General features: G+C 41.3%; 1 protein-coding gene and 1 long non-coding RNA gene across 2 annotated transcripts in view; one reads left to right on the top strand and one right to left on the bottom strand.

The window, feature by feature from the left end:
• The window catches only part of LOC116540519, a 19,371-nt gene extending 5,552 nt beyond the window's left edge, over positions 1-13,819 (top strand). The window contains exons 2-4 of the long non-coding RNA XR_004264477.1: positions 1,190-1,193; positions 4,646-4,651; positions 13,810-13,819. This is a non-coding gene — a long non-coding RNA (uncharacterized LOC116540519). The remainder of the gene's footprint in view (positions 1-1,189; positions 1,194-4,645; positions 4,652-13,809) is intronic.
• Positions 9,380-9,741, bottom strand: ETDB (embryonic testis differentiation homolog B). The gene has a single exon (XM_032264054.1). It carries the CDS (start codon positions 9,693-9,695, stop codon positions 9,516-9,518), a length of 180 nt encoding a protein of 59 aa, XP_032119945.1. The 5' UTR covers positions 9,696-9,741; the 3' UTR covers positions 9,380-9,515.
• Positions 13,820-18,442: the final 4,623 nt, after the last annotated feature.

Here is an 18,442-nt window from a genome sequence, read left to right as displayed (position 1 = left end):
AAAAAAAAAAAAAAAAAAAAAAAAAAAAAAGAAAAGGGTTTCAGTTTATCCTCTCAGGAATTACATGTGAAAAGGGTTTTAGTTTACAGTCTTAAGAATTACATATGAAAAGGGTTTCAGTTTACCATCTTAGGAATGAAAAGAGGAAGTTTACAGTCTTAGGAATGAAAAAAAGGAAGTTGATCTGAGATGCCTGGGTCTCCCTCTTCAATCTCAGCACCATTTGTTGGGAAGACTTTCTTTTCCCTATAGAACAACTTCGTCTAGTCTTAAAGCAATGCTACACTATCTTAATTATTGCAACTTGAAGTCGGGTAGTGTAATTATTTCAACTTTGTTCTTGCATTTCTGTTAAACTTACTCCTAAATATATTCTTCTCTGTGATGCTATTGTAAGTGGAATTGTTTTCTTAATTTCATGTTCCAATGTTACATTGTTAGTGAATAGAAGTAAAGCTGCTTTTATACATTGATCTTCCTGATGGATTGACCCTTTTATCATTATAAAACATCCTTTACAGATGTGTTCATGTACTTTGCAGGGACATGGATGAAGCTGGAAACCATCATTCTCAGCAAAGTGACACAAGAACAGAAAACCGAACACCACATGTTCTCACTCATAAGTGGGTGTTGAACAAAGAGATCACATGGACACAGGGAGGGGAACATCACACACCGAGGCCTGCTGGGGGGTGGGGGAGCTAGTGGGGGGATAGTAAGGGGTGGGGGGATTGGGGACGGATAACATTAGGAAAAATACCTAATGTAGATGATGGGGGGATGGATGCAGCAAACCACCATGGCATGTGTATACCTATGTAACAATCCTGTATGATCTGCACATGTACCCCAGAACTTAAAGTATAGTAAAAACAATCCTTTACAAATGTCCCTAGTGAAAAAGCTTTTTGTACTAGGTGAACCTCAAGTCAGTTCAAAAACAAGGAGTCTTGTGAGTGGGATCTTCCAAGGAGCTACCAGGTAGGTCAAATAATGACAATTCTTTGGGAATTAAGCTTTGTAAGAGTTTCAGCTCTGTTCTGCAACTTTATCAGCTCTCAGGCTGCTGGTCTTCACAAACTTCAACATGACCTGTTATTTTCTTAGGTTATGGCAGAGCTAGAGAGTGGAGAATGAAACTACGGCAAATTAAATGCCATAAAGCTTGCTCTTTTTATTGATCCAGCCATGTTTTCATGAATAAATATTTTCTGGCTAGCTATAAGCCTTTAGGTTATGTCTATAGTTCTGAAAATGTTGATTGTAACCATTACTGCCATTATCCTTCTTGATATTTTGGAGGAGATAAATTTTGGTTGTTGTTACTCTGCCACTTTCACTGACATCACCCTCCTTGTTGTGTTGAAAACTAGACATTTTAGATAATATATTGTAGTAATTCTGAATATTGATCTCCTGTGGACTTATTGTTGTTGTTGCTTGCTTATTTGCTTAGTGACTTGGCTAGACTATTTTATTGAAGTTGTTTCCCTTCCCAGCAGAAAGCCCCTGATGTTGTTCCTTTGAGGACATGGACTTGAGCATGTCCCCAGTCACCCTGAGATGACAGTGGTTTTAGTAGGGCTATCTTTGACTGTCTTTTTCTGTGATCACACCTGTTAGGCTCACTAATTGCCTTCTGATCGAGCTCTTGGTTTTCACAATGGCTTAGAGTATACATTGTTCTATAGCCTGATCCATTTAAATTTCATTTCCTTTACAAATGTAGTTTTCACAGAAAGTCTTTGGGGTTTGTTCTGATCCCAGGAGGGATCTTCTTCTTTTTTTTTTTTTTTTGAGATGGAGTTTCGCTCTTGTTACCCAGACTGGAGTGCAATGGCGCGATCTCGGCTCACCGCAACCTCCGCCTCCTGGGTTCAGGCAATTCTCCTGCCTCAGCCTCCCCAGCAGCTGGGATTACAGGCACACGCCACCATGCCCAGCTAATTTTTTGTATTTTTAGTAGAGACGGGGTTTCACCATGTTGACCAGGATGGTCTCGATCTCTTGACCTCGTGATCCACCCGCCTCGGCCTCCCAAAGTGCTGGGATTACAGGCTTGAGCCACCGCGCCCGGCCCGGGATCTTCTTAACTATTTCTTTCCCTGGTTCTCTTTGGTAAACCCAGCCTTAGATAACCATGAATCTTTTTTCTTTATAGATTTGCCTATTCTGGATTTTTTGTGCAAATAGAATCATACCATATGTTGTCCTTTGTGTCTGGCTTCTTTCACTTAGCATACTGTTTTCAAAGTTCATCCATGTTGAGCATGTATCATTATTTCATTTCTTTTTATTGCTGAATAACATTTCATTGTATGGATATATCACATTTTATTAATCTATCCATAAGTTGATGTACTTATAGGTTGTTTCCACTTTTATATTATTGTGATTAATGACACTATGATTATTACACAAGTTTTTGTGTGTACATATGTTTTACTTGTCATGGGTGTATACATATGAGTGGAATTTTGGGGTCATTTGGTAACTCTATGTTTACCTGTTTGGGGAACTATCAGACTGTTTTCCAAAAGTGGCTGCTCCACCAGCAGTGTATGAGGATTCTAATTTTTCCACATCTTCACTAAAATTTTTAAACGTTCCTTTACTTTAACCATTTTAGTGTTGTAAAGTGGTATTTCCTTGATTTTAACTGGCATTTCCCTAAGGCTGATGTTATATGCAGGTTTTCTGTAGATAGCCTTTATCAAGTTGGAAAAGTTCCTTTTTATTTATGGTTTGCTGAAATTTTTTTATCATGAATGAATGCTATAATTTGCCAAATGTTTCAACTTCTATTGATATTGTTGGGGAGACAAACTTTTCCTTTATCTTCTTAGGTTCAGTTTTGGGGCCTGTGAATTAAACTGACAAAAGACAGACAAACAGGAGAAAAAGTTTACAATCCTGATTGATGTTAATATTCTGAATTTTACATGTGTGAGGGGTTCATAGAAAAGAAATGAAAAAAAAAAAAAAAAGAAAAACAAAAGAAATGAAAAACAACAACAAATAAAGAAATGAATAAAACAGAGAAAGAGTTATCTGGGGACACAAAATGTATGTACACAAAATGTGTGCAATGTTTAAATTTTATATGCATGGGGACTTCATAGAAAAGAAATGAAAAATTAAAAAACGAAAACCAAAAACAAATTTAAAAAAGAGAAATAGTTCATTGGAGATGCAAAATACAGACAAGGAAAATTTGGTGCAAAGGAGAGAAAGAACAGATGACCAAAGAATCAGAGAAAGAAGAATTGGTGGAGTGATGCTGTTGAGAAGCTAAGATTTCAGATTTATTGTGCAAGTTAAAGATATGGCCTTAGATAGGAGTAAGAGTATTCATCCATGTGAACTAGTGGCAAGTATGCATATTCTGTTGTTAGTTTCCTTCCAAATTCATCTACCTGATGCACGTACAGAGAAAAGCATAGTCTTATGTTTGACCAGAGTTGTACTTTTGTCAATTGTCTATGACCAAGAAAGAGAAAGGTCAGTAATTGAGATGGTCAGCAACCCAGTGATTACAATGATTAACATGGAATTTCATCCCTGTAAGGAGAGGAGAGAGGACATCATAGGTTTGCGTAAATGTGATAGAATCAATGAATGGGAATTTGCAGTGGGACTGAAAGAGTGTTAGAATCAGGACACTAAAATGAATAAACTTAAAGCTGAAAGTGCTCAGAGATTGGGGTGTGTTAAATTTTTTTATACTGTTCCTAATGTTTTATTTCTGGTTGTTCTCTCCATTTCCTAAGATTATTTATCTTATAATCTACTGTATTTGTGGATTTGTATATTTCTATTTGTTGTGCTCTCATCATCTGTGGTTTTGGTTTTTTGTTTGTTCATTTTTGAGACAGAGTTTCACTCTTGTTGCCCAGACTGGAGTGCAGTGGCATGATCTCAGCTCACTTCAACCTCCACCGGCCGGGTTCAAGTGATTCTCCTGCCTCAGCCTCCCGAGTAGCTGGGATTGCAGATGCCTGCCACTGCTCCCAGCTAGTTTTTGTATTTTTAATAGAGACGGGGTTTCACCATCTTGGCCAGGCTGGTCTTGAATTCCTGACCTTGTGATCCACCCGCCTCAGCCTCTTAAAGTGCTGGGATTACAAGCCTGAGCCACCACGCCCGGACACATCTGTGTGTTTTAAGGATATAATATTATTAGGTTCAGACACATTTAAAAGTAATTATAATTTTCTTATTTGGTTACCCATCCCTTGTTCCCTCCCATGCCTCAGCTGTTGATGTGACACAGATCTTCATTTCTGAGATATCTGAATCATCCACGGTACTGCCTATTTTTTTTAATTGCTGTAGCTTTTCGTTACCTTTTAGAATTGAACATAAAAGCACCAAGGGAAACCCAAGAAAATCCTAAATTGATTCCAAATACGGCCCTCCCCCATTCCCTCTTTTATAATGTAGCTGCGTCTGATTTTTCCTTAATAATCAAAGTAAATCACCTCAGCCAGTAACATAATCCCCTGCTTGACTATTTTTTCTATGGCATAAGGTATTCAAAATGGCCAGGTGGGAGTCGTATCTTCCTGTTCAGTAGAACCACTCATATTATTCCTGATGGAAACATTCCTCCTTGGGAACTGACACTTCCAAATCAGCAGAGCTCAAAGTGACAAGAAGAAACAAAAAAATCTATGAGACCTCCTAGTGAGAGAAATAGCTCCTTTCTTCCACCCCTTAATTCCTGGACACATGTGTTCTATCTATAGGGGAAACAACATCATATAATAGACTCTGTTTTAAAGAATATACAGTATCATACAGCATCCTCTTAGATAGAACTCCATCCTTTCAATGTGCTGTCACCCAGGGGGGTTCCTGAGTTTTCATTAAGTCTATCCACCTTTCAATTGTGCCAAGCAGTTTTGGGTGATGGGTTATATGATAAGACCAATGCTGAACTTCCTCTGATGTGTGATCAAAAACAATGCTATGTGGAATACCATAATGAAGTATGTGGCATTCTGTGAGTCTACATATGGTGATACTTGTATAAGTATTATGGATAGGGAAGGCAATCCATACCCTGAATATGTGTCTATTATGATGAGGACAAATATCTGCCTCCTTGCCACAATTTGGATATTTGTGTCCCATCTCCCCACCAAGTTCATATGCTGAAATCTTAATCCCCAAGGTAATAATATTAACAGGTAAAGTTTTTGAGGAGGTGATTAAGTCATGAGGGTGGAGCCCTAATGAATGGGAATAGTGTCTATATAAAAGAGACCTAAGAAAGTCCCCTTGCTCATGCCGCCATGTAAGGACTCAGTGAGAGGATACCATGTTTGAACCAGGAAGCAGGCTCTCACCAGACACTGAATCTTCCAGCATCTTATTCTTGTACTTCCCAGCCTCCAGAGCTATGAGAAATATTTTTGGGGGGTATATAATTACCCCATTTATAGCAGCCTGAATGGACTGAGATACACATCCACAATGGAAGAGGTCCAATGTAACCATCCTGCCACCAAGTTGCTGGCAAGATTGCCCAGGGGACATTGCCATATCTGGGGCATAGTGTGGTTCTTTGCTATTTGTCAGGTTAGGACCTCACCAGTAATGGTAGCCAGATCAGCCTTCATTATGGAAAGTCCATGTTTCTGTGCCCATAAGACCATTGGGTAAGAAGTGGGACATATGAATAATTAGATTGATTGTCATGTACAGAAAATGTCCCCAGTGAAAAGTAGTAGTCTTACATAGACTACTGGGATTTTGGGATAACAGAACACACCCCAGTGTAGAATATAGTGCCTCCAAAATCCAAAACTTGCCTACCAATCATTGAGCTTCTTTTTTCCAATGATGTGGCAGGTACAGACAACATATACAGTGAAGCGTAGACGGGTATGTCCAACCTGCCACAGTACATTGACATACAAGAGAAGAGCTGAAATGTAGGATATAGAGCTATACACACTAACATAGGTAAATTTCACAATTATAATAGTTGAGTGAGAAAAAAATAGCACAGAAGTATGTACCAAATAGTAAGAAAAACATGTCAAGCTGTGTGTGTGTATGTGTGTGTGTGTTTGTATGTACATATATTGGATACAGGCACACATGGATAGCAAAGGTATCCAAAAGGCAGCAGGATGTTGAAGTATAACTCTATTTGGTCTCAGACTTAGCAAATGCTTCCAAATTGGTACCAAGTGCTCCACATGTTGCAAGGAGTTGCCTATCAGTGGAGGACTGGAGAAGGCAATCACAAACAATCATGTGAGCTCTGACCACTCATCCATGTGTGAGTATGTACACACATTATAGGATTTGGGTGACTTGGAGAGCAGAGAGGGCCACTTACAGAGGTTGAATAGTGTGCTCAGTTTACAAGAAGAAAAAATTCTTTACCTCAAATTTACTAGAGTGATGGCACTTCATAGGGGCCACAAGAAGGGCTTGAATCATCTTCTCAAAAGTTAGAATCACAAAGAAACTTAAAAAGGAAGTAGGACAGCAGAAAGGAGAGGAGAGAAGAGAAAGGGGAAAAAGGAAGAGAAGGGGAGAAGAGAGAGTGAGAGTGAATATTTGGTTTGGTCTGGAGTATTCTAAAGGAAGTTTTCTCAAGAGATCTATGTGTGGAGGATTTATGTCAGAAATTGTAGGGACTTGAGGAGTGATTTAGGCCCTGAACAGCCATTAAAGCATCCACTGAAGAAAACGAAATCAGATTTAAACAGTTGTTAAACTCCATCCAGATAAGGGAGATGTGTACTGACCCAGACCTCTTGCCTTTCCCCCTGTTCAACAGGTTCTGGTGGACAAGTATTTGCAAAGGGTAGGGGTGCAGATGTTGTCTGAGTACAAGTGGAAGGGTCACTGCCCTTTCCTACTGCAGGCTGCAGCCCGGTCCCAGCCTGAGCTGGGGGAAGTGAGAAGCTTTGGTATTGAAAGATTAGAGTTGTGATGATTATCTTGGACAGGATGTACAAATCACTGAACACTGACCAAGTGGAATATTAAGGTCACAAAAGACATTTTCTTATCTAGCAGTGATCAAAGAACATGTAGGGCTAACTCTAGGATTGATAACAGGGAGCAGAGATGAAAGAACCCAGAAGAATGGACGTGGCTTAGACATTGGGAGGGGTTATGGGACAAAGTAATTTGAATTTGGCCTCTACTTATTTTACGCAACAGCCATACAGACATGAGAATGACAAATCCAAAATTCAGAATCAAGCTTATGTGAGGGACAAATGAAGTCCTTTAGCTTAAAGTTTCATTTTCTTTGCTGGGAGGTGAGGTGAGTAAACAGGCAGTTCCTCTACAGTTACCCATACATTTCTGTATTGCTGATCTGCTTCCCCAACACTGCCATTTCTTCAAAACATCACTTTTGTTCAATAACTCTTTTTATGGCAACCGAAGATGGTACACATGCTCAGACCTGTGTGATCTACCAGTCTTACCATCACCCAGAGGCATCTGGCCTCGTACAGTGCTGGAATGGCCTGTGGAAAAGTCAACTGTAGCGTTATATAGGAAGCAGAAGCCTGCAAGGTTGAAGGGCTGTCCTATGGGATATGGCTCTACTTCTGGACCTGTAAGCAACTTATAGTGCCATGCTCCATTGCCAGGATGGGACAGAGAATGACTCTCCCCATTCTTATGCCCCCCATAAAATGATTCACAGATTTTCTCCTTTCCTTCTCTCCAAAATAGGACTTGGGTAGTTTGGAGGTTAAAATATTTGGGCTAAGACTACTGGCCTAGAGATAAGCAATATTGAAACAATTGCAACTCACTTATTGCCAGATGCTGACTAACTGACCCTCACTCTCCTGTACCACAGCCACAACTACAGCTTTCATTGGGCAATAGATTGATTACAGTAAGTCTCTCCTAATAAGAAATCACCGCTGGTCGTGGTGGCTCACGCCTGTAATCCCAGCACTTTGGGAGGCCGAGGCAGGAGGATCACCTGAGGTCAGGAGATGATTGAGCCTTGCCTGGCCAACTTGGTGAAACCCTGTCTCTACTAAAAATGCAAAATTTGTCGGGTGTGGTGGTGGGGGCCTGTAATCCTAGCTACTTGGAGGCTGAGGCAGGAGAATCACTTGAACCCGGGAGGCAGAGGTTGCAGTCAGCAGAGATCAAGCCATTGCCCTCCAGCTTGGGCAACAGAGCAAGACTCTGTTTCAAAAAAAAAAAGAAAAAAAAGGAAACCACCCACCATGGACTGGCTCTGGCTGGGAGATTGTGTGCCTATGTGCCCTGAAAGAGCTCTTGCCGTATAGGGCCTAAATCTCTTATAGTTAAATGTTACGTCTGCACCCCAAGGTGAACATGGGTGGTATGTTACAGGGATGTTTCTTGTAAACAAATGCATAAGGATCCTCCTTATGAATATTTATGGCTCCTCCTGTAACTTGTAGAATTTCTATGTTCAGCCAACTCATTCAGCATAAAGCTCCTGCCCCAATCCCTCCTCCTTCCAAGTACTGGTCTATGGTCTTGGCCAGAGGCACACTTCCCAGTCTGTGGCATGGCTGCCTTGCAGGCTGCAACACTTTCTAAGAAATAGTCTCCTTCTCTCCCTTCATAAATTTATACATTGTGATTTTATATACGTTAACATTTTTGTGGTTCACTTTATGTAAATTTCATTTTACTCCTAACCTAGGCTTGCCAATATCCACCACGGCTCTGACTTCTTTGCTCTCCCTGCCCCCAATTCACCTTTAGTTCTTACTTCTTAGTGATCAATTGCCCACATTATTTCCATTTCAGGTTTCTTGGAGTGAGTATGTGACTTCCTCAGCACATTCCTTAGGGACAGAGCTTTTTGAATGGGAGTTAAGGTGTCTTGTTGGACTATCAGGTGGCTTCCCTTCAGGAAAATTAATTCTCTTTGATTGGTAGCCTAAAGGTTTGTTTGACATGCTAAAAAAAAAAAAAAAAAAAAACCCACCAGGGCATTCTACTTTCCTGGGGACAATAAGCAGAGCAATTGCCTCTAGTAGGCTCTGTGAACATGATATCTGCAATGTTAAAACATACCCTAAACTCCCAGCCCAGCTGTTGGTCTACTCTTAAACAATGTCTTTTCACTAGGACAAGCATTAGGTTTTAGAGGGGAACACCAGGGCTGTCTCTCCAAAATGGCTAGGGAGAAGAGTCTTTGGTCCTTGAATGCCAAGTACTACATCACTTCAACTTCACAGAGATTTTCAGATTGATGGTGAAGGAGATCTGGTGTGCAGCATGATCTCACCCTCTCCCCTGTGTCTGAGCACCTCTGCACAGTGTGTTAGGATGAACAGAAATCCCTTCCAGTGTAACCCAAGAACACCCTGTCAGCAAACACACATCCAACTTAAAGGACTGAAATGACAGACTCTGTTTTAGTGGCTCAAACATGGGATGACTTTATTGTTCTAATTATATTTAATTTCTCAAAATTCTGGGCAGGCCTCAGCACATAAGCCCCATGACTTTTTCATGTTCACCCTGGAGTTGCTTTATGACAGCATCCACAGCCACCTTGACAGGTCGATGTCATTTCTGTGCCTGCCCAGTTGTCTGTTGATTAAAAAGATCAGCACATTTTTGGTGGGCTTCTTGCGTTTGAAGGCTTTGTCAGGCTTCTTGATGTTCAGTGCGGCCTCGCTGGGAGCGGCTTTAGGGAGTTCTTTATCCATGACGCAGCGGCTCCAAACAACCTCAGGAAGACAGCTTAACTAAGAAAGCCTGAAAAGGATAATGATTTTCAGGTAATCAAGTGGACCTGGGACCTCTTCCTCACTTGCCACACACCCACACAGCCACATGTCGCATGCGTGCGCACACACACACTAACACACACATACTCAGCTACCAGCAGTAGTCACAGCTACCAACAGTAGTACAGCAGTAGTCATTAGTGAGGATTCTTATATCCACACTAATTTTAACTGGATTTTATGTTGCTCTTTTGTAGAGCTGTCTTCTTCTCACCTCTGCCTCCTTTGAAAATCATTGGTGAAGCAGGTATGGATCTTACTCCAACCCTCCATGGAAGAAATAAACTGTACATTCTCAAATGCTACCTAGCTTCTGTTTCTGAGGCCCATCCTGCTGAGTTTCCATCCTGGGAATGTAATCTCAGTGATTTAAAGATTGTACTCACCCTGTCTCACCTCAAAAAGTGACCCTGTCTCACCTCAAAAAGTGCTGTGTGGTATTTTATTTGAATCTGGCACATTACCAAGGCCAGGGGTGGATGCTCACTGTGTTCTCAATTTTGGGCTCCCAAGCAAGATTAAAGGACTTCCAGAGAGGTGAGACTGGAACTGGGAAAACCTGTATCTGAAGCCTTGTGCTCCTACCCACTCCTCTATAGTGTCTCTGTATCAGTTTGAACAAATGACTCTCCCATATCCTCCCCCCATTACCAAACGGGGTTGGGGTTTAACAGATAGGTTGGTTAGGTAATGGCACAAAAGGATGCTGTATAATCTTGGTATATCAGGATATTTTACCTGTCAGACCACTCAGATTTCTTTTGAAGAAAAATCTGGACCAGAGGGTAAACAGTGAGAGGAAACACGACCTCCTTCCTCGGCACACTCTCTCTCTTTCCCTGAGTCCCAGAGCCTGATTGGTTCAGAACCAAGTGAAGTCATAGCTGCTATGGTGACTCATAACTGCCCTCAGAACCTAGTGCCAACTGTCCTCAAGATTCAAATGCTGGATGTTGACTGGATAAACAATGAAATGAAGACAGAAATAAAGATGTTATTTGAAACCAATAAGAATGAAGCCACAATGTACCAGAATCTTGGGGACACATTTAAAGCAGTCTCTAGAGGAAAATATATAGCAATAAATGCCCACATGAGAAGTAAGGAGAGATCAAAAATTGACACCCTATTGTCAAAATTGAAAGGGCTAGAGGAGTAAGATCAAAAAAACTCAAAGTCTAGCAGAAGACAGGAAATAACTAAGATCAGAGCAGAACTGGAGGAGATAGAGACACAAAAAACCCTTCAAAAAGTCAATAAATCCAGGAGCTGGTTTTTTGAAAAGATCAATGAAATATACCACTAGCCAGATTAATAAAAAAGAAAAGAGAGAATAATCAAATTGATGTAATAAAAACCGATAAAGGGGATATCACCACAGATTCCTCAGATATTCAAACCATCATCAGAGATTATTACAAACAACTCTATGCACATAAACTAGTAAACCTGGAAGAAATTGATAAATTCCTAGACACTTGCATCCTCCCAAACCTAAACCAGGAAGAAGTTGAAACCCTGAATAGACCAATAACAAGGTCTTAATTTGAGGCAGCAATTAAGAGCCTACCAGCCAAAAGAAGCCCAGGTCCAGACGGTTTCACAGCCGAATTCTACCAGACATACAAAGAGGAGCTGGTACCATTCCTTCTGAAACTACGCCAAACAATCCAAAAAGAGCGAATCCTTCCCAAATCATTTTATGAGACCAACATCATCCTGATACCAAAACCCGGCAGAGTCTCAACAAGAAAAGAAAACTTCAGGCCAATATCCATGATGAACACAGACGCAAAAATCTTCAATAAAATACTAGCAAGCCGATTGCAATAGCACATCAAAAAGCTTATCCACCATGATCAAGTAGGCTTCATCCCGGGGATGCAAGGCTGGTTCAACATACGCAAGTCTATAAACGTAATCCACCACATAAACAGAACCAAAGACAAAAACCACATGATTATCTCAATTGATGCAGAGAAGGCCTTTGACAAAATTCAACAGCCCTTTATGCTAAAAACCCTCAATAAGCTAGGTATTGACGGAACATATCTCAAAATAATAAAAGCTATTTACGACAAACCAACAGCCAATGTCATACTGAATAGGCAAAAACTGGAAGCATTCCCTTTGAAATCTGACACTAGACAAGGTTGCCCTCTCTCACCACTCCTGTTCCATATAGTACTGGAAGTTCTAGCCAGAGCAATCAGGCAAGAAAAAGAAATAAACAGTACTCAAATGGGAAAGGAGGAAGTCAAATTTTCTCTATTTGCAGACGACATGATTGTATATCTGGAAGAACCCATCATCTCAGCCCAAAATCTCCTGAAACTGATAAGCAACTTCAGCAAAGTCTCAGGACACAAAATCAATGTGCAAAAATCACAAGCATTCCTAAACACCAGTAACAGACTTAAAGAGAGCCAAATCAAGAATGAACTGCCATTCACAATTGCCACAAAGAGAATAAAATACCTAGGAATACAACTAACAAGGAACGTAAAGGACCTCTCAAGGAGAACTACAAGCCACTGCTCAACGAAATAAGAGAGGACACAAACAGATGGAGAAACATTCCATGTTCATGGTTAGGGAGAATCAATATCCTGAAAATGGCCATACTGCCCAAAGTAATTTACAGATTCAATGCTATCCCCATCAAGCTACCAATGACCTTCTTCGCAGAACTGGAAAAAACCACCTTAAACTTCATATGGAACCAAAAGAGAGCCCGCATAGCCAAGTCAATTCTAAGCAAAAAGAACAAAGCCGGAGGCATCACACTACCAGACTTCAAACTATACTACAAGGCTGTAGTAATCAAAAGAGCATGGTACTGGTACCAAAACAGAGATATAGACCAATGGAACAGAATAGAGGCCTCAGAAATGACACAATATATCTACAACCATCTGATCTTTGACAAACCTGACAAAAACAAGCAATGGGGAAAGGATTCCCTGTTTAATAAATGGTGTTGGGAAAACTGGCTAGCCATGTGCAGAAAACAGAAACTGGACCCCTTCCTGACATCTTACACTAAAATTAACTCCAGATGGATTAAAGATTTAAACATAAGACCTAACACCATAAAAACCCTAGAAGAAAATCTAGGCAAAACCATTCAGGACATAGGCATAGGCAAGGACTTTATTACCAAAACACCAAACGCATTGGCAACAAAAGCCAAAATAGACAAATGGGACCCAATCAAACTCCACAGCTTCTGCACAGCAAAAGAAACTGCCATTAGAGTGAATCAGCAACCAACAGTATGGGAAAAAATTTTTGCAGTCTACCCATGTGACAAACAGCTGATATCCAGAATTTACAAAGAACTAAAACAGATTTACAAGAAAAAAACAAAGAAGCCCATTCAAAAATGGGCAAAGGATATGAACAGACACTTTACAAAAGAAGACATACATGAGGCCAGCAAATATATGAAGAAATGCTCATCATCACTGGTCATTAGGGAAATGCAAATCAAAACAACATTGAGATACCATCTCATGCCCGTTAGAATGGCAACCATCAAAAAATCTGGAGATGACAGATGCTAGAGAGGATGTGGAGAAATAGGAACACTTTTACACTGTTGGTGAGAGTGTAAATTAGTTCAACCATTGTGGAAGACAGTGTGGTGATTCCTCAAGGACCTTGAAATAGAAATTCCATTTGACCCAGCAATCCCGTTACTGGGTATATATCCAAAGGATTATAAATCGTTCTACTATAAGGACACATGCACACGAATGTTCATTGCAGCACTGTTTACAAAAGAAATGACCTGGAACCAACTCCAAAGCCCATCGATGATAGACTGGACAGGGAAAATGTGGCACATATACACCATGGAATATTATGTAGCCATCAAAAATGATGAGTTCGTGTCCTTTGTGGGGACATGGATGAACCTGGAAACTATCATTCTCAGCAAACTGACACAAGAACAGAAAATCAAACACTGCATGTTCTCACTCATAGGCGGGTGTTGAACAATGAGAACACATGGACACAGGGAGGGGAGCATCACACACTGTGGTCAGTTGGGGGGAAATATGAGAGGGACAGCGGGGAGTGGGGAGTTGGGGAGAGATAGCAAGGGAAGAAATGCCAGATATAGGTGAAGGGGAGGAAGGCAGCAAATCATGCTGCCATGTGTGTACCTATGCAACAATCTTGCATGTTCTTCACATGTACCCCAAAACCTAAAATGCAATTAAAAAAATTTAAAAAAAGATTCAAACGCTGGCCACCATCACCTGGGTTCCTTCTGGTTCAGGGCTCAATAGGGTGAGGGAAGTTGCTGGGTGAGGAAGCAGATACATCCTCTGGGTGAGTGCCATCTGCATATCTCTCTCCTAGATGAAAATGCTCAGCTCTCCTAGCCTCAGAGGTTGTCCCTTGCTTATGCAAAATCCCTTCATTCCTTCATTAAAATTTCTTCTTTGTGGAGATTAGCAGCAGCATCCACTGCATCTAGCCAGGTTCCCTGGGTAGTGATCAGCAACTTTGTCTGCCATGTTCCAATCAGGGATTAGTCCCAGGTCGAATTTCCATCTTGCCAAGTCCCCTAGGTAGAGATCAGCAACTTTATCCTCCATGTTCCAATCAGGGAATTAGTCCCAGGTCGATTTTCCCACTTACTTGTCAATCTCTGCATCCAGCCTTGGATGAAATGAAACAGGAATTGATAGACACATCCACGGACCAACATAGAGATTCTAGAAATATGTTCATGCAAAGCCAACTCTTTTGGTCAAGTGTGTGTGTGTGTGTCTGTGTGTGTCTGTGTGTGTGTGTGTGTGTCTGTGTGTGTGTCTGTGTGTGTGTCTGTGTTAAGAAGGGGAAGTGCAGAGGGGTTTCCAGTATTGCTTGGTGTTTTCTCTTTCAGGTAATTCTGGATTCCATCAGCTTTCACATGTCTCTCTGCTGTGCTGTCTTCCTGAAGCCATCTATGGAGTCAAGCAGTCATGGCTCAAGGACACTCTGAAGGCGGTCCCAGTATATCTGCATGGAGCATCAGGAAGAAGGTGGATGTATACTTCAGATCCAGCCTAGCCGCTAAATCCATGCTGAGCATTTTACTCAGTAAACAGGTTGGAAATCAAAGAAATGATATGGATCTGACAGAGTTGCTGTGGACGCTGGCACAAGCCACACCAGAGTGGAGCTGGCCTTTGCCAACACACCATACCATTGACCTACCTCTGCTCTCTGTGTAGGATTGAAAATCCAAGAAAATATTGTGGATTGATAAATCCTTCCCCTGATGCAACCATTACAAATAGAAGTTGTGTTGCTTTTGGTTGGATATGGCTTTCGTTCACATGGTTTCTTGACTTCTGAACCATCTGTGTGCTACCAGAGGTCACAAGCAGGTGAACTCTGGCTACTACCCCTTGAAAGGGTGTTTACTAATGTTGCAGAGTCTGGGGGTGCTGCAGTCAAGAGGGGCCCTGTTTAGAGAAGCTGGAAGGGCAGCTGAGTGGACACGTGGAGAGGCCCGGCAGCCCTAAATTTCTATCAGGAGGGGACTTTCAGGAGCCCACTTAGAGGTCTAGATTTGTCTCCCTTGATGTTTGGAGGAGACAGTGATTAAAAGTTGGAATCAAAAGTGAATTTAAAATGGGTGTGGTTTGTAGAGTGGGAAGGGCGTTCTTTCAAGAGAAAGAGAATTAATGAAGCAACTAGAAATGCCCAGGAAATAAAGAATTGCCTTTCTTTTTTTTTTTTTTTTGAGACGGAGTTTCACTCATGTTACCCAGGCTGGAGTGCAATGGCGCGATCTCGGCTCACCACAACCTCCGCCTCCTGGGTTCAGGCAATTCTCCTGCCTCAGCCTCCTGAGTAGCTGGGATTACAGGCACGCACCACCATGCCCAGCTAATTTTTTGTATTTTTAGTAGAGACGGGGTTTCACCATGTTGACCAGGATGGTCTCGATCTCTTGACCTCGTGATCCACCCGCCTCGTCCTCCCAAAGTGCTGGGATTACAGGCTTGAGCCACCGCGCCCAGCAGGATTGCCTTTCAATTGTTGGTGCAAAATAACTTTGAGCCTACATTACTTTTGGCCAGACATTCAAGTGTGAGGGTAAATTAGCATGCAAGGTGTTCAAGTATGCTTTCCCTGGAAATAGACCCTGAGACACACTTGTGAGTAGAAAGTGCTTACTTGAGAGGGAGTCCCAGATAGCACTGGTAGGGGTGTGGGATCATGAGACATATAAGGAAGGCAGCCAATCAAGGGTGGGGAGAACAAACTAGCAGGTTACCACTGTGGGCAATTGGAGGTAAGTCCCAGGGGGACCCTGTGTGAGGCTGTGTAGATCATATACCTCACATTCATCCCAAGTGTAGGGTGAAGAGGCTGGGGATATTTAACCACCAAATACCCGACCATACTTGTTAAAGGACTTCCCCCAGCGGTGATATAAATCTCTGTCACCTCCACCTTGCCTTGTTTGATGTCCAGCATGCTCCAAAGGTGAGGGGAAAAAAAGCCCCTAAGGCAGGGAGTCATGTCTTTTGTAGTAAGTAGCCCTGTAGAAGCAAAGGTGAGACTTAGCTCTGCAGAGCCAAGAGTCATGGATGTTTTTAGTAAGCAGCCTTGAGATTTAGAGGTGAGAGCTGAGGGGTTACAGGGAGACCACCACAGGAAGCTGCTACACAAGGATATTAAAAATATACCACAATATCAACTTGGGACCTAACAGCAAACAGAATTTAAATCAAATAGTTCAAGTAGTCATACTCTAATAAAGGAACCACTTGCATATATGTAGGCAGAGAGAAGATACCACATGGCTGTTTGGATCAGCAAGAACGGGAAGTTTTTAGGAAACCTGGAATTTCAGTGGCAAGGGGAAGAAATAGTGTTATTGGCTAGCAGTTAATAAGAAGGACCACTAACCAGCAGCTATAATTGTTGAGTGAGAAAGCCACTGCCAGAGACACAGTGACAAGTAAGGCTTTTGATGGGGTTGGCATCTCCCCTCCCACTCTTGGATTTCTTGCAGTTGCCTACCACGGGCTAAACCCAACTATTAGCTAAAGGCAAGGAAGTCCAGATAATGTAGTCTACAAGCCTCAGCCTCCTAGGTCACATAGCATGCAGAATAGGTTACAGGATATATCTAGGTGGACAAAACAAAAATAACCAACACACTTTATCCGTATTGTCAATCGCTAAAATTCATCTACTGTTGCCATTTACTCAGATGAGAAAACACTCTTCACAACATAAGGAAGATACAAAAGCCTGTCAGTCAACATATCATCATGGGGTGATGTTAAACCAATCATAATCCCATCTGTAACCCAAATTATAACCTTAATGATCACCAGTACTTTTTCAATAATCATGAAAATCACAGGGAGAAAGCATTCTCACTTTTCTTCTTGTGACATCAACTCCATGTTCTCCTTAATCTTAGCAGGCAGCTCAAGTTTCTGGTGAATATTTACCTGGGAGGGTGACTCAAGCGTTCATTGCCAAAGGATCTGAGTCCTTGCAGGTGATGTTCTCATGGAGTTGCATCAGTTTTCCATTGAGCTTTAGAACTGGACTCGGGAGTGCTAAGCGATGCCCCAGTGAATCTCCTCAGTTACACAAGTAGTCTTTTCCCCGTTGTGATGCAGCAACTCAAATTCCTTTTGGTAATCTGGATGAGTCACTCACTCTTTCAGTATGGTAATTTCTTCTCAATTATCAGTTTTTTGGGGGCCAAGGGGATGAAAATGGACAGAGGACAATAGGTCAGTGTCAGTTTCCAATTTAATGGAACCATGGATACCTTTCCTTGGAAAGTCATTCTTGATTTGAGCTTTTAAAATTCCAAACCACTGAGCCTAATTTTGGGGCAAAGAAAAAGGAGAAAATATGTAAGTAGGTTTCAGGTGTTTATATTCTGGTCTTGATTCATAAATTTTCTTAAAAATGACAGGTGGAGACATGAATCATCAGACTGAGGGCTTGTGGTTTTATGACAGTAGATGCTCTTCAGCCTCTCCAGTCAGTTGCCAAAGCATACAGTTTGGAATTTTATTATACAAAACAATTGTTATGTAATGTGCTTTTATTATTTAACTAAAGTTTGGGCCTGGTCTTTTTCAAAAGCTTTATTTAACTTACTCTCCTCTTTTGAAATTACAAATAAGGAAAGTATTTGGCTAAGTGCTTGTGGTTTTATGCCACTGAATATCCTCAAGCTGCCAGCAAGGCTGGTTTTATGTTTTATTTTATAACATAAATATATTTTTATAACATTCTGCTGTTTAAAAATTCATATATTTAATAGCTTTTTTTGTCTAATAATGTGATGGTTATTTTATGTGTCAGCTTGACTGGGACAATGGGTGCCTAGGTATTTGTTTAAACTTTATTCTAGGTGTGTCTGTGATGGTGTTTTTGGATGAGATTAACATTTGAATTAGTAGATGGAGTAAAGTAGATTGTCCTCCCTCATGTGAGTGGGCCTCATTCTATCAACTGAAGGCCTGACTACAGCAAAAAGGCCGACCCTTCCTCAAGTAAGAAGGAAGATTTCCTGACTTTGGATTTAATCTGAAACATTGGCTTTTGGGGGTGCCTGAAGACTGCCAGCCTTTAGAATGAACTACCTGTGAACTCTGAATATCTGAGACGGGTCTCAGTTA

The sequence above is a fragment of the Sapajus apella genome, unplaced genomic scaffold (genome assembly GCF_009761245.1).
Source record: "Sapajus apella isolate SASKATOON/1434 unplaced genomic scaffold, GSC_monkey_1.0 scaffold141, whole genome shotgun sequence".
Lineage (NCBI taxonomy): Eukaryota > Metazoa > Chordata > Mammalia > Primates > Cebidae > Sapajus > Sapajus apella.
This window is presented reverse-complemented; position numbering and strand designations above follow the sequence as displayed.